The 22,678-nt window shown below is 42.3% G+C and overlaps 3 protein-coding genes across 4 annotated transcripts; 1 reads left to right on the forward strand and 2 right to left on the reverse strand.

Annotated features, from left to right (window-relative positions):
- Positions 1 to 402: 402 nt before the first annotated feature.
- On the reverse strand, positions 403 to 17,224 carry rab26 (RAB26, member RAS oncogene family). 2 transcript variants are annotated; one of them, XM_077625250.1, is made up of 12 exons: positions 17,120 to 17,224; positions 16,361 to 16,486; positions 15,499 to 15,692; positions 14,206 to 14,316; positions 11,814 to 11,855; positions 11,024 to 11,090; positions 9,644 to 9,696; positions 3,585 to 3,650; positions 2,648 to 2,704; positions 1,430 to 1,506; positions 1,036 to 1,144; positions 403 to 991 (listed from the first exon to the last, which is right to left on the reverse strand). In XM_077625250.1, exons 2-11 carry the CDS (start codon positions 16,404 to 16,406, stop codon positions 1,042 to 1,044), a joined length of 816 nt encoding a protein of 271 aa, XP_077481376.1. In that variant the 5' UTR covers positions 16,407 to 16,486; positions 17,120 to 17,224; the 3' UTR covers positions 403 to 991; positions 1,036 to 1,041. The 2 variants fall into 2 exon arrangements, with proteins under 2 accessions (XP_077481376.1, XP_077481375.1); XM_077625249.1 differs by lacking the exons at positions 16,361 to 16,486; positions 17,120 to 17,224 and adding an exon at positions 15,919 to 16,143.
- LOC144093197 (uncharacterized) lies at positions 5,968 to 7,962 on the forward strand. The gene is made up of 2 exons (XM_077626530.1): positions 5,968 to 6,035; positions 7,136 to 7,962. Exons 1-2 carry the CDS (start codon positions 6,030 to 6,032, stop codon positions 7,895 to 7,897), a joined length of 768 nt encoding a protein of 255 aa, XP_077482656.1. The 5' UTR covers positions 5,968 to 6,029; the 3' UTR covers positions 7,898 to 7,962.
- Positions 16,840 to 22,563, reverse strand: lmf1 (lipase maturation factor 1). Its single transcript, XM_077625257.1, has 11 exons — positions 22,341 to 22,563; positions 21,211 to 21,520; positions 20,943 to 20,953; positions 20,419 to 20,567; positions 19,637 to 19,702; positions 19,389 to 19,556; positions 18,966 to 19,146; positions 18,675 to 18,828; positions 18,378 to 18,561; positions 18,009 to 18,121; positions 16,840 to 17,789 (listed from the first exon to the last, which is right to left on the reverse strand). The coding sequence occupies exons 1-11, from the start codon at positions 22,555 to 22,557 to the stop codon at positions 17,603 to 17,605; spliced, it is 1,740 nt and encodes a 579-aa protein (XP_077481383.1). The 5' UTR covers positions 22,558 to 22,563; the 3' UTR covers positions 16,840 to 17,602.
- Between the last annotated feature and the right edge of the window lie 115 nt (positions 22,564 to 22,678).

Here is a 22,678-nt window from a genome sequence, read left to right on the forward strand (position 1 = left end):
GCTCTTAAAAGGGTCAAAAGTCTTTCGTGTCCGCGCAAATTTAAAGGAAAACGTTTTTAAATGAGCCAAAAAATAGAGTGGAAGGACTTAAAAGTCAATTTGTGAATCGCTGTCGACAGTTAGTGACCCTAAAAGTGTTACTAATTTAATGATGATTTAAAGATGCATGTATTTTTATCGCTCAAAGGGCACGGCTAATTCATTTCGAAAATAAGGAAGAAGCAAAAATATGTTTTCGTTCGAAAATAAAGGACTACGACGACCTGCGTCGTTTCCACGAAAGAACATTTGATTCTCTGACGTGGCCATTCCGTGCAGTTCATTTTACTACCACAGGAGGTCAATGTCGCTTCGCTTTTTTTCCCCTTCAACAATCCGCTTTCGAATGAATAGGAACGAACCCTCTCTTGATTGTTCTTTAATGTAAATATCGTTTCCATTCAGTTGCAGTACGTGTATTACAAGTTTACAGCAAACGAATGGTAACCCGACTGTACAATGGCGTAGTATTGAAAGATTTTAACATTAAAACTGCAAAAACAATGTCACATTAGCAGGATTGACATGAATGCGTGGTAACAAATACACCCCAATTCAACAGATTTGACCAAAGCGGCTCAAATTCGGTGCAGTGAAACATCCGTAAAAAGGCTTTAGCTTTAATTGAGGGGATTGTAATAACGACCGTTAAATGATCTACTTGTACATTTCTATTTCAACACGACTTTGACAGATTGCGATGATAAAGATAGAAAATGCGTACGTTAAGCACATTCATGACGCTGTGGGCTAACACGGACAATCAAACTGTGTGTGTGTATCTGTATGTCCAAGTCTACTCGTACTCAGGTTTACATTCACAGTTTCATGAAACTAGCGATGATACGTGGCTGGTCAGGTATACAGGTTGGAATTCTACGGGAGTGTACGTGGCTTGCTTACCTTTACCCGCACTCACGCACACAAACGGGCGCGCATGCACGCACGCACGCATGCACGCACGCACGCACGCACGCACGCACGCACGCACGCACAACGGATCTACGAGAGGCAGCAGCCGGCCGTCCTCATTTCTTTGTTGACGTATTCCTGCAGCTGGAACTTGGGCTCGTCGGGCTCTTTCAGGGTCCTGTGCTTCAACTCTCTAGCAAAAAATAAAAATACAAATAAAATTAATTGATGTTGTGTGACACTGCCCAATCAAAATGTAGAATTGATCATTAATCAGATGCGATAAAGTTCTTTTTCGGTGGTGCACTCCCAAAGAGTGTTGAAATGATTGGCCCAGAGCAAAAATAGGTAGACGATTGATTCAGATCAGCTGAGTGACCCCTTTCCAGCCTGCCCTAGTGGTCCATTTTGGACGCTCAATGTAGAAATGTGCTGTGATCTGAAGGCTAAAAAAAGGAGTTAACACTTTGTGACTCACTTGGCCACAGCGGTGAAGGCCAACTCCACGTTCAGTCCAGACCTGGCGCTAGTCTCCATGAAGGGGACACCAAACTCCTGCACGCCACCCAAAGAAAAACAACAACAACAACAACAACAACACAGAAAACAGGAAAGAACATTATAGATACACATTTCAAATTCTCTATTCTCTATTCTCTACCTCGGTCACAGTCTGTAGAAGTTCCCCATCTCGTGGAAGACTTCCTGTGTGTGGTTCCAGTTTTTGTCCAACTTGACATCTATTTGAGTCTATCTGTTTTTTTTCTACCGAAACTCGTAGCTCGTTTTGTGTTTTTGCTGCTTTTCTGTCTTAATGATTTGGTGATTCTTAATGATCCCATTGCCTTTGATTTGCTTTGTACTTTGTGCTTTTTGCTTTTGCTTTGATGTTCTGCGGCCTTTGACTGTACTGTCTAACTTATAATTATGACTTTTCTTGCTACTGTCACAATGAAATTTCCCGAATACGGGATGAATAAAGTTATCCAATCCAATCCAATCTATATTCCAAGTTTTTTCTTATTGTTTTCTTGAGTTAGCGGTGGTTTTGCATCAACCTAAACTAAGTCGGAGCACCAGTTAGTTGTGGAGTTGTCCACCAGTGCAAAGCACCTTGTTAAACATATTGTTAGCTAAATTGAATGGTGCAGCTGTAGCAAATGTTAGCTTATGACGCATTTGCATTCAAGGTGCTTCTCCTCCGCCAACGCCGGGCTCGCCGTGACGAGTGACGAGCTTCCACTCGGCCGCGGCGGCCCTCTCCTCGCTTATCGGAGCGAAATGGCCCGGAAAATGAAGTCGGCCAGCCCTCCCACTTGGCTGATCATCCATGCAAACAATAACCAGAATACGCACGAATGGCGGTAGAGGCATCCGTCGCATTGTTTAACATGAGGAGAATGGAAGTGGTTCATTAGCAAAGATGTAGAAACGTGCACTTTTGTTTGATAAGGGAAGATGGGAATCTAATGTTTTGTTTTTGGGCATTATGCCGCCTGTGTTGCTAGGAAATGAGTTCACTGGTGTCGACGTTCTTTCAATGGATTGGGCGTCACGTCGCGAGGAACTCATTTAGTGGCCGGGAGATAAACAACTCATTGCTAGACGTGCAATCCGTTTCATACTGCAAGGGCGTCATAATCGGGACCGGGTCGGTATGAGCAAGGCAAATTTTTGGAAAAAAAATCCCAAATACCTTTGCCAGTTTCTCTCCTTCCTCTCGTTTCACCACCCTATCATGAGAAGAGTCGGCCTGCCAAACATCAGACAGTGTTCATATTTACGCATTGCATAAAACAACTCCACGCACACAGAGGCAGGCTGAAAAAATTGTTCCACAACGGTTGGTGCGACCCCATTTTTGTTGATTTTGCGCTCCTCCAAGCCAAGCCAAACACGTCCTAAAATGAGCGACGGTTGCCCTTTTAGAGGACACAGACCATTATTCCCATGGCGGCTTTGACGTTCTGCTTACTTGCTTTCTTCTAGCCAGAGAGCAAACAGCTGCTTTAGCTGAGAACAAGTTGTACATTTGGAGAAAAGACTATTATGGGATGCTTTACTCAAGTAAGGTCTGTCTTGGGCGTGACCGGATGTTTCGTCAAAAGACGTTTGGTCGACCAGACGTTTGGTCGAATGGACGTTTGGTCGACCTGACGTTTGGTAGAACGGACGTTTGGTAGAACGGACGTTTGGTAGAATGGGTTCGCATGCAATTGATAGATTTTAACATTGGGTGAATAGGGATTTAATGACTACTATTTAACATTGAGTGAATAGGGTTAGGGTTAAACAAATCAGTTTCATGACACAAACGGCGACCAAACGTCCGTTCTACCAAACGTCCGGGGACCAAACGTCTTTCGACGAAACGTCCGAGTACCGTCTTGGGTGATTGCTCTTCACACGCCAATTGAAGTCACTCCCTTACTTCACGGGGTAGCGTTGACATTCTAATATACTGTACGTGGTGCACACGTTGAGTTCCCCGCCTGTGAACCAGGTGAAGCGTAAATCTGGTCTCTAAATCATAAAACATGTCCTCCCTTCTTTGCCTCTATTGACTCGTATCCTTCTTTTCTGACTCCATCAATCAAGCCGTCTAGTAATCTACAGCTTTGACAAGGTCTCACCTTGTTGCCTAGCAGCATGATGACGACGTCCTGCTGGGTGTACTCGTGGATCTCCGTCAACCAGGCCTGCGCAAAAAAACACGGGTAGAAATTTAATTCTGGGGGTCAATGGGACAATGGGTTAGCAATTGAGTTAAATCCAGGAATTTTTGTCTTTTTTTAAAACCAAAAAACATGGTATCAGGGCCCCAAGAAAAATGGTATGGGCACTTGATGACTAAAAGCTTTAACGTGGCTCCGTTCCCTGGCGCTATTAATAAAAGGGAATTACTAATGCATAGTTATTTACAGCCAAGTAGCACTTGTAAATTCATTTTTCCAATTAGCCCACATGATTAGAGTTGGAATCGGCGGCAGTAATGATGTTCCTTCAGCGTTGTGAGGAGCAACACAACGTGTGATTAAATAAATTCCCTCTTCCTCCAACGCTTGTTATATTTTGTCCGCAAAAAGATACTTTTATTGCAGCGGCTAATAAACTTTGGAGGATGCGTGCATTTATTTTCAAAGGCAATCGGGGGTTTAGACTTTTTTTTACGAGCGCATGCTGGTTGAAACGTGGCGATCGGCGCAACACAACAGATGAATAAACCATAGGGAGGGTTTTATGGAAGATTTTGTTTATGCGGGAAACTTTACGTCAACTTCGGAATTTGGGATTTTTGGAATTGGACATTTAGAGTGAAGAAACTTACGAGTTCATGGGATGCCTTGAATATTTTTAGGTGGTCTCCTGGGTTATTGTCTAGGTCACATGTGTCAAAGTGGCGGCCCGGGGGCCAAATCTGGCCCGCCGCATCATTTTGTGTGGCCCAGGAAAGTCAATGATGAGTGCCGACTTTCTGTTTTAGGATCAAATTCAAATGAAGAGTATAGATGTATATTACATTTCTTGATTTTTCCCTTTTTAAATCAATAGTCATTTTTTAATCCATTTTTTTCTGTGTTTTTAGTCCAAAAATCATTTTGTAAAATCTAAAAATATATTTAAAAAAAGCTCAAATAAACATTGTTTTAGATCTATAAAAAACTGAATATTCAGGGATTTTAATCCAGTGTTTTAATCCATTTATAAAAAAATATATCTAAATATTATCTAAAATGGTCCGGCCCACGTGAAATGGAGTTGACGTTTACGCGACCCGCCAACCAACCCGACTCTGACACCCTTGGTCTAGGTTATGAAGATTAAAAATGTCTTTGAGTCTGAGTTCGAGACGACCGCGGTTTTAGTCTTCGCTTCAATCACAGATGGAAGGAAACTGAATTGATTCCTGTCAAATGAAAGCCTTTGATTCCCTTCTACAGCGGCGCGAATCCCTTTCATATCACCCTCGTGTTCACCCGCGGGTCGCGGCTAAGCCTCCCACCCTGTCGCTATGGCTTTTCTTCATTAGGCGGAGCGAGTGGCCGCGAAAACCCAAGCGAGCAGCCTTGGCTGTCCACGACCTGCCAATTACTTAGCAAAAGCTCGCCGGCAAGTGGGCGGATGACAAGAAAGTCGCAAAAGGAACACGGCTTTTGAAATCGGATGCCGTCGGGCTTCCGAGCGATGGCAAAGGATGAGAGTTCACCCCGCGTGGGGGCGCGGGGGCATCGGTAGACGCCGCCCGTGCGCCGTAACCGCCGTGTGATGGAGCGCGACGGCCGTCAAGGTCAGAAGACGTTTTACTCTCAGACAATGGCGAGATATGCAAGCGGGCCTGCAGGATTTTTTTCTTTTGAGACGGTCGGCGAGAGCTTGGAGGCCGATAGCTGTCCAATTTTTATCTCCCCGCTTGCATCGCTCAGTTGATTTTTGTTGGATGAGGTCGTGGTCGCCATTATTTGAAATGAAAGCGAGTAGGCGGCCGTTTAATATTCAAAGAAACACAAGGCGTGAGCGAATTTGAAAACCACAACAGCGTTTTAATGTCTCCTTTAAGATTGACGGGCGGCTAAAGGAAACGGGCCAGACTTGTTTACATTGATTTTAGCCATCTGGAGATGGAGATAGCGGACAGGTAAATTCAATCAGGTTCTTACGAAATGGCCTTCCTAGGAGTGGGCTGCTTTTGAAGGATTCTATTTAACTTTCCTTCATCCCTGGTGAATTTTTTGAAGCCCTTTTGTCAAGAAAACATTAAATCATCGGTACTTTACAAATGCAATATGTGTTGGGCTCTTCAAGTAAAGCATTGCATCATTTTAGAATGAAATGTAAGCTGTATCGTCCAAAAAAAATGAAATTACTAATGTTATCTTTCAAATGAAAGCCCTTTCTCAATGTTTTAACTTCCTGTTTAATGACTTTGTGCCAAGTGTGGTCTATGTTTGCAGGTCTGTGTCACAACGTTTTCAGGAAGTTGCGGTTGGGGTTCAACTTGGGTTTTTGGGTGGGTAGCTTTCACAAATATCGAGTTGAATTGTTCAGAGCGGATTAGCTGAAGTCAGGGCCATTTGAGAATGCAGGTAAAAAGCGTTTATATTGTATTTACAAATAGTTTTAGGTCAATCTAGTTGAAGGATTTTGTTGGGGGAGTTTTGTGGCGCTACAGTAGAAATATGCTATGAGAATCAAGGGAAAATATGGGGGGGGGAAAGACAGAGAGGGGAAAAAAGATAGAAAAACAATGTAGGATTTTGGAGGATAAAAAGTGGAGGAAATTGTGAGCCATTTGTCTTGTGTAAAGTGTTATTGAGGCTCCTCGGATAGCGCTACAGCAAAATCATCTTTTATCCTAAGGGGTTTCGTCGATAATAAACAAGATTTTTTTTCCCCTCCCGTTTGTATTCTTTGACAAAGGGCAGAAAAAGCGTAGGCGGCGTAAAGCAAAGACTGCTTTCCTTGGAAATAACCGACGCTTTGCAGAAATGTTATTTCCTGATGAGAATTTTTTTGGTTGAAATGCGTTGAAGGCCACCGTCAGATTTTTGGAACATATGAAGGGGACAGTTTTAAATGTGGTCTTTTGTCTATTATTATGGACAAGGATTTTGCTTTGAAGAACAGATTGTAAAAAGCCATCAAAAAGGGCACGTACTACTCGGTACACGGTCGATTGGTCGCTGGTCTTTTGGTCGGCCGGAAGGTCAGTTATAGCCATTTAAATCGTTGCTCAAATTCCCTAACTACAAACTGCGAATGACTATTTAGTCCTACTTAATGCCCTAGTAATTATTAGGCTAAAGAAAAGCTCCAAATTTCCCGGACTTTGATTGTTTTTTGTTGGAGAACTTGTTAAGACCCTGACTGAACTGACGTCGCTTCTTAAAGGGACAACGCATGTACATACAAACTCTTCTACACTAAACCGTCGGCTCAGTGAAAGTGCTCATGGCCATTGTTGGCTTTTATTTATGCGTAGACCGTCTTGTTTTACCTTGTTTTGTCGCCGGTCTTTTGTTCGTCGGTCTTTTGGTCGCCTGTTGTCGCGGTCGGGGCGACCAAAAGACGGTGACCAAAAGACCGGCAACCAAAAGACCGGCAACCAAAAGACCGGCGACCAATTGACCGCACACTACCCGCACGTACTACTCAGTCTTCTGATTTTTGGCAATTTCTTTCGCAGGCCGACGGCCATGTTTCCAAAGCCCCCCCAAGAATGAACGACGCCGGCCCAACCCCCCGCCCTCGTGGACGCTGTCAGTCCGCCAACGGCTCCGCTGTCATTATTCTCAGGAAAAACAGGAGAGAACCGCAGCCTCCTCGGCGCGGGGGGTCCCTTCTCACTTCCCAGACTCCGCGACGGTACTCCGCTCCCCCGAGCGGATTGGTCTCCGCGACTACTTCCCGCCCTTCTATCGTCCGGACGTCCGCCATAACTGGCCACGACCCCCTGGGTTGGAAGTTACGCCCTCTATCCGTCCCGTCTTCCCATCGGGCCGGCGCGAATCGCTTGTCCCTACAGATAGCGCTCCCCATCGGCAGCCCCGATCCGGACCCCGCGAGCGAAAAGAGCCCGGCCCTCAAAAGTAAAGCGTCCCGTCGCCACCACTCGGACTCCTTCGCCTTCCTCCGACGGGCGCCCGCCGTCACCCTGGAAGAGCTGCGAGACGTGCGTCTCCGCCCGTCCGTGAACCCGGAAGAGGTCTTCCGCGGCGAGGAGGCCCCCCCTCGGCCGCGCCAAAAGCCGCCGGCCGTTCCGGGAAAAAGTCCCCTGGCGAGACAGATTGCCCGACTCATCGCTCATTCGTGGAAAGAGCAAATGTGCGCCGGCCGAAAAAACGCTGCAGAGGAAACTCGTTACGGCGGGCGGGATAAAGCCAAAAGCCAAAGTGGAGAAGCATCGTGCTCTCTACGCCCAATTGAACGCTATCCACTTAAAAAGTGATGAATAATCACACCATTTTTGAACTATTCGTCACCCCAGCCAAAGAATACATCATGAAAAGGGGAAAAAAAATATATATACATATATATATATCCATATATACATATATACACATATATATATGTATATATATATGTATATATATGTATATATATGTATATATGTATATATATGTATATATATATGTATATATGTATATATATATATGTATATATGTATATATATATATATATATATATATATATATATATATATATATATATATGTAGCATTTTTGGGAGGGCCATTTTTAAAATTGGTTTGAAACCAAGTACAAACATAAGTTAAAGTAACATTACTAAAATGGAGAACAATTGCTAAATAGGCATCTGTTAGCATTAGCCACTATAGCTTACAAAAACAACATAATAGGCTGTCAGTGGTCAGCGAGAGAAAAAAATATATATACATAAGTTGCACTTGATTTTTAGTCTCAGGTCAAGCCAATTTATGAAAAAAAAATGTGCCTTATAGTCCGGAAAATAAATAAACATATTCTTTGGATGGGGTTAGCGCGTCAGCCTCACAGTGCCCACCTGGGTTCAAATCCAGGTCGGTCCACCTGTGTGAAGTTTGCATGTTCTCCCCGGGCCTGCGTGGGTTTTCTCCGGGTACTCTGGTTTCCGCCCACATTCCAAAGACATGCATGCTAGGCTGATTGGACACTCTAAATTGCCCTTAGCTATGAGAGTGAGCGTAAATAGTTGAGGGTGTCCCCTGCCTATGGTTCGAAGTCAGCTGGGATAGGCTCCAGAACCCCCCGCCACCCTAATGAGGATAAAATGGTTTAGAAAATGAGATGAGAGATGCGATTTTTTGGGGGGCCAATATTCCCAAGACTATTTTGGATACGAGCAAACATGCAGTAATATTCTTTTCTGCAAAAGTCGGCTTTGGGAAATGTGGCTTCAGCCCACCGAGATGAGCGGCGTTCCCTCGGGTAGAAATGTGCAGCGCAAGCTGGAAGCCAACCTGCAGGCGCACGATTGGTGGGAGCCTTTTTCAGGCACACACACACCAAGAAATGCTCACAAGTCAACCAAAGTCAGAAAAAGTCATTTCTAAATTTAGTCGCCCCTTCTTCTTTTTGTCTGATATGCAAATTATTTGGAGCAAAGTTGTCCCCGCGCCACTTCATTTCCTCATTTACTTCTCCCTACTCAACTGAATTGACGAGATAGTGACACGGATTTGAAAAAATACGATTTTTTAGTACTACACGAGTGGGTAGCGGCAGCCAAAAACTACTAATAAGACAATAACAGCGAAGCCCTTAAGCATTAAAAATCCAGATATTTCCACTTGACTGAACTTGAAAGGAAGAAAAAAGGCCAAACAAGCTGAACCTTGGAGATTTTTTTTTCCTGTGGCTTGAACTGTCTGCATTAAATAAAATGAAAGAATGCATTCCTATAATGTATCGCTGTGTGTTTTATAGAGCGGGTTTGAAATTAAATAAAAAAAACAAGCGGGTAGCTTTATCATGCTGAAGTAGGGTATTAAACCTTCACATCAATAAATGGGCAGGTAGGAAAGCAAGCATAAAAATGACTTGATAAAAAGGAGAGCATTTCATTTTGAGTTGTAACTGAGGTAGATCGTATAGATTACGGCTGTCAGAACGTTTTTTATTTCGAGAAATGTAGCGGAATTTCGACTGAATTTGGAAAGCAGGAGTGGAATGAAAATGAGGGAGATTTTCCTTACCCGAATGTTATCGAAGGATGCTTTGTTGGTGACGTCGTAGAGAAGAAGAAGTGCTGGAAAGACACAGGGAAAATGACTGCTCAAACTTTGGAAAATTACTGCTCAAACTTTGGAACATAGCGTCCAATGCAGGTGGACACGTTCACCGTATAATTAGCGTCACCCCCGACAATGGGGGCACGCTTGTGCACGTATAATTAGCGTGGTTCCGTGCTGCCATTTCAGGCAGCGCCACTTGAAGGTGGTAGGTCAAAATGAACTGTCCAACATAGAATTATGAGAGCAACAGATGAAGCTTCATGGTAATAATTAGCATGTGACTGACGTCTCTCTTCATTTTGAGCAAATGAACATTGTCACGTCTTCGAGTTAAGTACAGTAATCCCTCGAATATTGCGGTTAATGTAGACCAGACATGGCCGGGATAATTGAAAAATATAGTACCTTTTTTGTTTCCCTTCAGTGCTGAGTCCTAGTAGCAAGAGTGGCTTCCATTTAAGAGTTTCTGCGTGGATTTTTACATTTTTATGAACTTGAAAAAAAATAATAAATATATATTTTGAAAAAAATAATTAATAGCAGAAAGAAGTGAATTTGCAATAATCGAGGAAAGACTGTATGCATTCTCTGTTCTTAGAACAAGGGATCCTTCATTTCCTGTTTGGAATATTGAAAGAAAACAACCTTTTCCCTTTTGTAATCAGGTTTCTGTTCAAATCTGGGGCCGAATGATAAATGGCTCCCTGTGGAAAAGGTTCAGAAACCAAGCAAATTTTACACGACAAGGTCTGCGGAATATACAATTATCTGGTAAGACTCGGTCGCTGTCAGCCGCTCTTTGAGTTGCCAACCCTCGCCTGTCAGACCGAATGAACTTTTGTTTAAAAGTCAGTAACGTAACGGCCCGACGATTGGAAAGAGCAGCTGCGGGCTCCCCTGCTGCCTTGTTAAACATCCACCAGCAAAAGTGCTCTACCGCCCTGACAGATCAGTTGGAATGCAGACAAGTGGACTCCCGGACCAAAAATCTTGATAGCGTGCGTGCATTGTTTGTCCATCTGTGCTGCACATGAATGACAATGTGCAGAAAAACACGGTCTTTCCAAACTACATTCGCACATAGAACGGGTTGAAGCAGCTCTGAGATCAGATTTGAGTATTTAGTGATAACAATAACGTACTTAAATAATGGAATCTTGATTCTGACCACAGGTCCAAGATGGACACAGTAAAAAAAAAAGGCGAGCTATCTATCATTCCGTCTGTTGAGAATTTGAATCCATTCATCGCTAGCGGACGTGCAATCTGTCAAAGCTGCTACGGTCCAAGAGCGGGGGAAAAAAATAGGAGTAGGCAAACGTCATCATGGCGGATTCTTACCGTGAGCATCGCGGTAGTAGGCGTGCGTGACACTGCGGAATCGCTCCTGACCGGCAGTGTCCCAAATCTAAAAAAAAGAAGAGTCAAATTTGTGGACGGCATGCATGGTTACAGCCAGGAAATAACATAAGCAAACGTGTAGAAAGACTGGAGTGATGATGATTGGATTGGATTGGATAACTTTATTCATCCCGTATTTGGGAAATTTCGTTGTCACAGTAGCAAGAGGGTGATGATGCAGGAATAGGAAAGGCATTTTAGACATAAATAGATAGGTAATAAGTAAGTTAATTAATAAATACATGAATAAATATGATGAGTACACAAATGCGATGGCGATCCTACTTTTGTACAGGCCTGTCATAAAACGCAATTCATTTGAGATACGAGCTGTAATATTTCAGATGATGAGCCGGCTATAATTGGAGGCCACAGATTTGTAGGAAGAAAAGGAGATAAATGAGTAGAATGGGAAAGTGGAAAAAGTGTCAGACTTAATCCAATTGCCGATGAAAGGCCTCGTGTGTTGAAAATTAAGATGTCACTTCAACAAAACAATCTAATGGGCTGATCAAGACAAATGACTTATTAAAATGCCAACAGGGCTACTTCAAGAATCCCAAGTAAAAATATCAGAGCTTATTCAAAAGCCAATCTTTGATGATTGGAAACCGGATTTCAAAATAAGATACTTTGCGGCACGAGCACACGATTTTCTGACGTCGTTTTAGTGGCGTATCGCCGTGAGACTGCTTTCATTTAAATGGAGATTTGATTTTTTTTTTCTTACCTGCAGTTTGACCTTGACGGCATCGATGCTCATCACCTTATTCTGCAACAAGCAAGCAGACAGACGATGAAAAAAAAGGCAACAGATGACGGATTAAAAAGCACAGGCAAAGAAATGACAATTGCTTTCAAAAACAAAGCGCAACAAAGCGGAGAAACGCATGTTTTGGTAGACGGAAAGAAAATGCTTTTATCGGCATTCCGCAGGGAAAGCATCCATCTTGGGCGTTTTTTATGTCTTTTTTTTATAATACCTACGAGGGTAAAGCGCATTCATCTGGTGTGCTGACATGAAAAAGGCATTCATGTCATTCGTTCATTGTTTAGTTTGAAGAATCAACAAATGCAGAAATGACTGCCATGTGAAGAAAAATGCTTTCAAGTCTGATGTCATTGGACGCAAGAAAGGAAGAACATTGTCAAGGACAACTATTAATGTTTTTGAACAAACATAATTTCAATTTTTTGCGTTTGTATGAAAGTGCTTTAATATGTTGCCGTTATTCCTGGGGATGTGACAGTTAATCGATACATATTTCATCATTGGCTGGCACGGTGAAAATGGATTGGACGTCCATCTACGTCAAAGTTATGCAATGAGTTAAATACTAGGGATTTTTAATGTGTTAATTTGGGCTGTAATTGGTGTATTTCTGGTTTTTTTCATTCATTTTATTTGGATCCATTATTTCGAAAATAAGCAATATCGTTGTCAATGGCAACCAATGAGTTGATGCTTTGGAATGCCCTGACTTTAAAATAATACTAAAAAGCCTTTTCTTGATCATGTTTATTTCAGAGCAAAATTGAAGTGATTTAAAGGGATTAAAATGGGTGAATAGTTCCAGTTTGCAAGCTGGCCTTTTGCCATTTTCCCGCGCCGCCTCGCTTGACTCACATTGTGTTTCTTGCACTAATCCTGGATTTGTCACCCTTTTTTTCCTTTGGCATTTGATTTATATGCAGAGCCATCCTTCAATCCAGGGATTTCACCTCAACCTTTTTCTATATTTTAGGTACACCCGATTCGTAGCGGCAGCATATGGATAACTTATTGGAATAGATAGACATTTATCATCGTGTCGATTATTGTCACAGCCCTAATATGTGCGCGATGACTTGTCGAGATGTTTTTGTTAGGCGTACGGGCAAAAGGAATACTTCTACAGATGGGGAAGGATTATGTGTAGAAGAAGGCCAAGACAATTTGCCATTGGTGTCATAAATCTGAGTGGACTGTAGGGATGGATGCCTGCCAAAGCTACCACAATTAACTCTCCATTTTCCACTGCAGCACATCGCGGTGCTCCATTGATGCATCGACATTTGTTTTATAAAGACAAATGTTCATACAGTAGGTTGGGGAAAATAGTTTTAGGTTGACTGACTGTATGTTGTTTTTTTTACAGTTAAATTTTATTATCGCATTGGTGGCAAAGGAGATGTTTTTGTTGTTGTTTGGACACAACGTAGCTTCATTTTTGAACTGAATATTATTTTCTGCACACTGTTTATGGGAGCGATGATTGAGAGGTGACTTTGATATTGAGTTCCAAAAATAAATAGCCTTGAAAGATCTTAAGCACAAAGGAAGCTATTTTAAGCAGTGTGAGTTCTCAGTGTAAAGATCAAAAACATGTCTTGTCCTTATTCCCCAGCCGATGATTAAAATCATCCCTGGTTACCTGTCAAGCTACTGCAGTAACGGCACAAAGAAGATGTAGAAATGTGTATCAACGCTGTTTAATGTTATAAGAATTCATTGGCGTATGTGGTTGTTTGTTCTCAAGCCACAATTAAATAAAAAAAGGGTTCAAATCCATGCGTTGGTGAGTATAACGCTCAGTTTAAGTGGATTAAAATGGTGACCTAAAATTAAGATTCTATCGGAATCTTTAATATTGCAGTAGTGGATTGCATGTCTCGGTTGTTCCTGACAAAAGGTTTTAATCTCACTGTCACACGCGGGGTTTTATAGACTGTCGTTACTTCTCTGCTAAATGCTTTGAAGAGGCGCAATCGTGTCGTTATCCATCCCGCCGCTACTTCGTTTTTTTCATCTGCTGAATATTCATTGTTTCGCAGTTGTCGTGCTTACTTGCTCACCAATTATTTCGAGAAAAGGAGTCGCGCATTGCAGTAGTAAAAAAAATAAATCCCAAATCCCCCTTAAAAATGTTTGCCTTATTATGATAAGATTTCACTGTCTAATAAAAGGAACCAACAGGTTGCTACCAAAACTTTTTGGGACGTCCATCGCCGTTAATGGCACTGCACTAAACACGAACGATCAAAGCTAAGCTTTGCATCTGGCATTGTTCACTCATTTGTTCCATTCATTGTCTTGTTCCAAATGTGACTGGCTTAAAAATGTGAGAAAAATGAGAAGGTACCCTGAAGTCGATGCCCACGGTGGAGATGAAGCTGCCCGCCAGAAAGGCTCCGTCTTTGAAGCGGACCAGAAGACACGTCTTCCCGACACCGGAATCTCCCACCAGCATCACCTGAGGCAGCAGCACCAAAGAAAAAAAATGAGAACCGACCTTGTCCGTATCGCAAATTCTGCTTTTAAGCTCTGGTGACGGTAAGAGCGACAGATAAGATGAGACAGGAAGTTCCTTGGGAATATGATTATGTGCAGATGAGATTGTGATCTCCACTGAGAAGCTGGAGAAGAACTTGGACAAGTGGAGGTCTGCTCCAGAAAAGCGTGAATGTTGTCATCTCCTCACTCTGTTAGCAGCAAATCCCCTTAGACGTGATAGGCCATTGAACTTCATTTGAACGAAACAATAATATTTACATTTGGGGGCGACGGGTTCGTTTAAGTGTGAAATGAATATTGCTCGCCGTGCGTGATCTTTTCATTTGCGGGAATTTGCATAGACGTAAGCTCAAAGCAAATGATCGCTTTTATTCTCATCGCAGCTCCGTCATTAGAATACCATAGAAGTCATAAAATGATGGAATTAATGTCGTGCTACTATGTCACTTGAACTACTACCAGCCAAAGTCATATTAGCTACCTTATTTTCTGTAAAATTACTAGTAATGGTAAATTCATGTACTATGACGATTAATTAATTTTGCGTGCAAAATTTATAAGCCAGTTGGTTCCACCAAAATTTGATAAAATACTCCACTAAAATTTCCCAGAAATGCCTCCAAATCAAAAGATAAAAAAAAAACTAAAAAGGAAGTACCTGGGGATGCTCTAAAATAAATTAGAAGGTCCTGTACAGTCCCCTAATCATTAAGCGACCTAAAAAATCGCTTAAAGGCCCCAAAACGAAGAGGAAGTCACCCAGAAATTGGATTTCGCCACTCAAATGAATATATATGTACGTAATATCTATAAAATATTGATGACGGCCTCACAGTTCGATCCCAGGTGAGTCCTCACCGTGTGGAGTTTGCATGTTCTCCCTGGCCTTGCGTGGGTTTTCTCCGGGTACGCCGCTTTCCTCCTAAATCCCCCAAACACGCAGACTAGACTAGTTGAACCCTCTAAATTGCCTAACCCTCGCTATGTTTGGTTGTCGCTTTGCTTCCTCGTGCCCTGCCATTGGCTGGCCACCGATTCGGGCTGACCGTAGTTAGCTGGGATAGGCTCCAGCACCCCCTGCGACCCTCGTGAGGATGGATAAGCGGTTCAGAAAATGAACGGTGTTCCAGTGTGGGCTCACCTTGAAGGCGATGTCGTAGAACTCCCCGCTGCCGCCGATGGACGGTCTGCTGGGGTAAACCAGTCCGCATGTCGGCGAGGCACCGACGGCCAAAGCTTTCCCCGCTTTCCCTCCACCGCCGCTGGGCGAGCCTTTGGGACTTTTGCCCCCCTTTAACGTCTTCTTCCTGGACATGGCTCTGGTTACAATCGGCGCTAACAGCATGTAGATAGTGGTGAGGGGAAAGGACAACAAAAATAATAGCAAGTCAAAGCAAGCGATGCGCTCTTTTTCGCTTTACTTGTACGATTCTGAAGTGGGATGCGAAACGCGGGGAGGACGCTAAAGTTCACCCTCACGCCCAAATCATTGCGGCTGGTGCGCGTGGTGAAATGGAATCGGACTCGAGATGATTTAACGCCCGAAAAAAGCGTCGATTACCAAGCGAGTGTAAAAGAAGGATGCGCTGAACAGTGTAAACAGATCGATCGCGCTTTCTCGCTCTCCACTCTTGTTGCTGCTGATTGGAATGAGCAGAAAGCGTGCACGCGTCGAAGGATTTTAAAGGGAACGACAACCCAAACTTTCCGAACCTATGCCATGCATGAATATCGGGTCCTTGCAGTTGATTCGAATTCATTTTCTCTTGGAGAAAACTGAAGACCAATCTGGCTTCTACAATTGGGAGTTTGGAAAATGGGATTTGATAGTGGTTGATTAGCATTACTTTCACTTAAATGGCTCAAATAAGTCAAGTAGGCGCATGAGCCTTTTTAGGCACGGATTACAGTTTGTTTTCTTTTTATTACATTAAATTGACCGAATATCTCTCTGCTCACCCCAAAACAGAAAGGTGATGAGAGTGGATGTAAAACAGTGGTACCTTGTGCCACCTTGTGGTAGAACCTTTTGATAATGGTGCATTTCATACAGACTTGTGATGGGATGTTTATGCCTCTGTGCTGCCACACCGTCCGTCACTTAACTGGAATAGATCCACCACATGCACCTACCAAAAAAATAACAATGGGCGCTTTAAAATACAGCAGAATTATGGTAAGTGCATTGTATTGCCTATTTTTTCCTTTTGCTTCAAAACACTATGGAACGCCCCCACCCCTAAATCTTATTCTTTAGCACCACCCAGTGGTATTTTGTTGTTACTACAATTTCTTGAAGGAGCTATGTATATATACCAGCATATATGAAATTCTAGCAATACATACGTACTCAAAATCCACAATGAAATGCTTTAGAAAAATATTAACACGTTTGATACATATAAAATAAAAAGTACGAGACTTTAGAGAGTAAGGTGTCTATGTTTATCCCAATCTTCCCAAAACACTTTTCAATGCAAAATACAGCAGTCTGTCATTTATTTGCAAAATGATGTGCTGTATATGTAAGTTTCACCAGTAAAATATTCACAAATGATTAACTGTAAGAGTGCAATTTCATAATAGACATAATTACATATTGTTAAAGTACTTTTCATCTGTAGTCCTGTGGCTTAAAGACAAAAAAGACAATTAAAAATCTCACCTCTCCTTCCTTTACATAATTTCCCGAAACCTTAAATTACAACTGACCATTCACTTTTCCATTGAATAGAACAATGTAAATGGCTATTATGGCATACCGCTATGAGTGGCTGGCCCTTCTGAGGTCACAGGTTCAAATCCAGCAGCCTCTGGACTCCCTGCGTGATTTTTTTTCCTCCTCACAACTCATTTCCTCCCATCTTCCAGACAAAAAGATGTCAATTTAATGCACTGATTTCCTCTGTCTTTTCTGCAAACCTGCATGTAAATGTAGCACACCTTTTCCCTGAAGTCAGCTTGAAGGAAGTCCAGCACAATGAAGCCATAAAGAGAAAATGCACTGTAGAAAAATGGATAATTGGAACATAGCGACAATGACAAATCAATCACACGCTCATCCAACATGAATACAGAAAAGATGACAGCAGATTGGCTTGTTTGTTCATTACATTTTTTAAAAATGGCAATAGATATACCATGACAAACATATAGCGTAGCAGATGTTTGCAATACACAACCGTAACCCTTCTCTGTCGCCCTCTGAGGTCCACCGTGTGTCAATACACTAGCGGTGGATGTCCTCAATGCTTCTGTGTGGGGATATGTGGGTGGGGCCAATCTCGGGACTGGAAAAAGCCCCTGAGGGCCTCCAGGTTGACGGCCGGGAAGTAGGGGCCAATGCGTTTTCTCAGCCACCACTTGCCCTCGCTTGCGCTGGCGCTACCCGGTTGGCTGAACTTGTATTTGAAATGTTCTCCTCGAACCCACCTGAGACATGGACGGACGGTCAAAATGGTGTCATTAGATCAAATCAATTCCCATTTTGGTTTAGTAAACTTGGCAAAAACGCCCCTTGTATTCAAGCATCAAAATAAATGCAATGGCATTGCATTAATGTACCATCGCCCTCAAAGTGAGGCATGTCTTCATTAGAGAATTATTTTCATGATTATTCTGTAACACTTTCAATGAACAGAGACTCCTTACTTGGGGGGGACCCTGTCCTGGAAGGGGTTGTGGTCCATCAGCGACAGGATGCTGCTATCGTTAGCTAACAGACGTCCCGCAATGTGAATAACCCACTCAGATTGCTCGTATGTCTACATTGAAGAGGGAAAAAATATATTTTTCAAGTAAGACCATTTTTATTTTGAAAAATAAATAAATAGGGGGGTGGGGTGACTTTTGTGAAACCTGACATAATAAAAATCAGTCCCTGAACTACAAAGAAGGCCATTCTAAATAAAACCAAGGATGTTTTTATGGTGAAACATAAAGGACCGTCAAAAAAAGCTACTTGCTATTTTATTGAATAAAACAAAATGTTGTCATCTACAGCTCACTTGAGTGACTTACCTGGAAGGCCGCGAACCACATGAGCCAGTCCAAGCGGTAATGGTACGGAGAAATGAGGCACGGCCGTCGGTATGGATCTCCTGGCTTGCAAAGGAACTGATATTCCTCCCAAAGCGCGTTTGGGTCTTTGGGATCCTCGCTAAGAGTGCCTTGGAAAATCACCTCTGTGCGCTCCTTGGTAATACTGAAGAAGGGAGGAAAGTGAAGGTGAAGCCACAACAAAGTACCGAGAGACTGAAAGTGGATAGCGGCGTCTTGGAGGATCTCCAGTGTAATTGCACCAAACATTTGGTGTACCTGCCAAAGGCCCCGTAGGTGTTTACGATGCGTAGTGGGTCAAATGAGGTGTTCATCACCTGTCGGGGACTGACCAGGTTCAACACCACTGGAATGCTGAGACAGCCAATCAGAATGCCCAACGAGCAGTTGAGCACTTTACGAATCCACATTCCTGATGCACCCCAAAAAAAGGCAAGATTAAATGAAATTGTTTTGGGAGGAACGGAAAAATAAACTGAACGGAATATTTGGTGAAAGAAACAACAATCAAAAAATGTGCCAAGAAAAAGAGGGTGCCAATATTCATACCTTTAGTGGGTTCGAGGATCCGTCCGCTATTTTCCTCGTTGTGAATCTTCGCCACTGCTTTCTTGGCTCCGCTTCCACGACCAAATAAGAAGCTCAGTGACGCATCATCAAAACAAGCCAAACTGGGAACAATGGTCAACCAGTTGAGGAAACTGAGGTTCCCACTCACAATCAGAACTGCCTAGAGTCGAAACACATCAGAATGAGGGAGATCAATAATTATACTGGATTTATAAACTCTTAAATGTCACGGAGGCATTTTCTACATGTCAAAATGCAGCGTCGTCAATAGCAACCAGTGAATTAATAAAGACAGTATTCTATTGTAACATTTTGTTCTAGAGGAAAATGTCCTTGTCAAACAGCAACATGTATTTCAAACTACATCTCGATTCTTGGCTGCTTGTATCTGAAATAGCGGACCTGAAAGAGGACCTGGAGCGTGCCGTTGACAATGCACATTCGCCTGCCCAGGAAGGTGAAAAGTGGGACAATGAGCTCGATGAAGTGGTTGGACAAAGTCTCGAAACGATGGAACCACCAAGGGGACCAGTGCATGTAGTACGCCATGGGGTTTGGAACAGGTTGGGTCTGCAATGTGATTGAAATGCACCAGAGAAGATCATCATTTGATTCTTGATCAGAGAAGAAGAAGAAAAAAAATCATCTACCTCATAGTGATAATCCATGCAGGTGAGGTCTCGCCAGCATTTGTCTCCTCTGATTTTAATCAGGCCCTGAAATATAAAGACATTCATGATCTGGTGTTGGACGTCTCGGCCCGGGGATTGAACAATCCCTCTTAGAACTGTGAACTGGACATGCTAACCCAGGGGCTTGAGTTTGATTTATTTAATAATGGACAGCACATATCAGCCAGGCTTGAAAATGATTGTCCAAGTGTTAATGTTGTTTTGCAGGCCCATGACCAACTTGTCAGGCAGTAAGTCTTGTGTGATATGATCATTTTGTCAAAATATCATGTTGTTGACTCAGGTATTTTTAATGAACCTAAAATTGGACAAATTGAATTGAATTTTATTTATTGTGTTTTTTTTTATCTGTTGTTTCAAGACATGTTGAGGCAAGAGTGATTCCTAGGTATTAAATTTTTTGGACTACACTGATTGTTTTTCCTTGGACAAAAACACTGAGGTCATTTCTCTCTCTTTTTGAGAAGTACACACAGACAGTCTTAGATATGCTGAAGTGTTAACGACCAACGACAACCTCTAAAGAGGAAAGCTTTCCACAACTCTGGTATGTTACAAGTGAAATCAGTGGATTGCAGTCAGGTGCTGCTTGTTTCAGCACAACCCCAGTTGCTTCAACTCGGTGTCCAACAAAAAGCTACACATTTCTTGAAGAAAAAAAAACTGTATCGGGACATCTCCCCCCCCCAAAAAATGGTATAGTTGTAAACAACCCTGTCGGGAAAGAGAGTTTTACTCACGGCTCCAAGCATGATGCGCACAATAAGCCACCTGAAAGCCCAGATGCAGACGAGGGAGGGGGGGCAACGGCGAGGAACTTGAGACAGAGTCCACAGCGGACTCAGGAAAATGGCCAGGAATCCCGTTTCCAAAAGCTGACTCTCCCAGCCTGTATCAATGACACGAATTTATGCTAACAGCAAAAGCTTTTGAAACTGTAAAATTACCATATAGTATATGTCAATTAAGGATGAGGTGCACACGTTAGGAAGAGGTGCTTCAATTTTTTTTGAGTTAGTTGACAAAATTACTGTCCTTAATTAAGATAACTTATTTTTTACGTGAAACGCTTTCATTTTTCACAGTTGCTGGACTTTACACCAGAAATTAGCCAAACCCAATGCACAACACTGAGGCTATTTCCATGCAAGTAGCGCCATTATTATATTGATTTAAGCTGCATGCCTTCAATAAAGTTTCTTAAAATATGATACAGAGTGAATGTAGCATGAATAAAACCTGCAGTATCATTAGCTCAACTTACCAAAGGAGTACCTGTGGAAGAAAAGAAACAAATGTTAAAATGTTAGTACATTCATGTCCATAAATGGTCTTTTCAAAAGATATGTTGTCATCGAACTGCTAAATCCCTGTGCCGTGTTCATCAAAACATTCGAAGAACAGTAATGAGAGCATCAATTACACCTATTTTTTTGACAAATTGCTTGTAGAAAATTCAGGAAATGACGTCAATCACAAAAGCCAATTGAAAATTAAAAGTAAACACAAATTGGAGTGAATTCAGCACTTACCACAGTTGCCCCACATTGACCAAGGAGTGGTAAAGTACCCACAAGGACGCCATGATCACCATATTTGCCATTCCAGTCACCAGAACAAAAGCAGAGAGGGCCATCCCCAACAGGGCGATGCCATCTAGGTTGGCATCCATGTTGCTCCAGTCCAGGAACCAGAGGACGGATGGTGTGTAGGCCAAAGCGGCCGTCCCAATCTTTCCGCCCACGTAGCGCTTTACGCTTTTGAGGTAGCTCTTACATGGCATTAGGCCGCGGTCCCCAATCAGCTGTTTATTTTGGTTGAAAGCGATGCTGAAGGCCACCCCTACAATGAAAAAAAAAAAGACAGATTGGAGACATTTTTCAATGCCACCAGGATTCTTTATGTAAAAATATTTGGAAATTGGGGTGGTGAGTCCATTATTTCTAATTTGGTAAAGGCCAGGAAATGAGAGAAGCTTTTTGAGGGGGCAGTTGTCATTATTTATAAGGTCTGGTATTTACCACTGGTATGGGGTTAGGGATATGTTCAAGCAAGTTCAAGAAATGGAACATGTTCCTCCAAAAATTCGACTTATTATCTTTTGTGGCTTATCAACATTATATTTTTTTGTCTGACGTTTTTATTTTTGAGGGTCGGAATAGATATGTATGAGTGCAACACGAGCATTCACATATGTTCAAGCATTTCGTACTATTGGCTTTAAATTGTACGTCTTAATTATTGTGAAAAGTTCACCGACAGGGAGGGCCTAACCTTAAAGTTATGAGCATTATTATGGAGTACATTATGTATCATAACGGTGAAACAGCGCCTTGTAGCTAACTATTTTGATATTAGAAACAATGGAGTTTCTCCTCGGAATAGTGGCGTCGCCATTAGACAAAACGTACGGAAAATTGGAATTTTCACGGTGAAATGCACTCATATACCAAACAAAGTGGTTCATTTTGTATTTCTACACGGTCACCTTTACAATTCAAACCGTTTACATACATGTAATTACACAATACAGTACATTTACAACATTTCAGATACGCGGAGCTAACTGTAACCATGTGCTAGAAATGCTAATTGGAAACATCAAAGCGACTCTTGTTTCTTAAGAAATAGATTGTATGTTAATTTGGGACATAATACTTACAGTAAATAAAGGCAACAGAGCGCAGGAGCACAATACGAGTGAGCCAAAAAGTCCCCGTTTTTAAGGAATGGGGCTTTTTTCCTTTGGTGGCGCCTTCGACATTGTTCGCTGCTTCTTTTTCGAGGCCGCCGTCTGTACATTTCGGCTCTTTTAAAGAACCTTTGAAGTGCCTTTTTCTTACTTTCGCGCCACTGTTAGTATCCACGGAGGCCGCCATGTTGCCTGCTACGTCACAGTCATGTGATTAAAGACCCACTCAAATGTATATATATTTTTTGTAAAATAGGATAGGATTAACGTTGTATTTTATTTTGCAGATTTTCTATGATTACGAATTA

The sequence above is a fragment of the Stigmatopora argus genome, chromosome 18 (assembly GCF_051989625.1).
Source record: "Stigmatopora argus isolate UIUO_Sarg chromosome 18, RoL_Sarg_1.0, whole genome shotgun sequence".
Lineage (NCBI taxonomy): Eukaryota > Metazoa > Chordata > Actinopteri > Syngnathiformes > Syngnathidae > Stigmatopora > Stigmatopora argus.

Excerpts from the sequence above, each read along its gene's own strand:
- rab26 (XM_077625249.1), bottom strand. The coding sequence starts at position 16,117 with ATGAATTCGAATCAACTGCAAGGACCCGATATTCATGCATGGCATAGG. Across the intron at positions 14,317-15,498 it reads TCTACGACATCGCCTTCAAG|GTGATGCTGGTGGGAGATTC; the intron begins GTGAGCCCACAC and ends CTGCTGCCTCAG. Across the intron at positions 11,856-14,205 it reads CCGTGGGCATCGACTTCAGG|AATAAGGTGATGAGCATCGA; the intron begins GTACCTTCTCAT and ends TGCTTGTTGCAG.
- lmf1 (XM_077625257.1), bottom strand. The coding sequence starts at position 22,557 with ATGGCGGCCTCCGTGGATACTAACAGTGGCGCGAAAGTAAGAAAAAGG. Across the intron at positions 18,829-18,965 it reads GATCCTCGAACCCACTAAAG|GAATGTGGATTCGTAAAGTG; the intron begins GTATGAATATTG and ends GGGGTGCATCAG. Across the intron at positions 18,562-18,674 it reads ACCTACGGGGCCTTTGGCAG|TATTACCAAGGAGCGCACAG; the intron begins GTACACCAAATG and ends TCCCTTCTTCAG.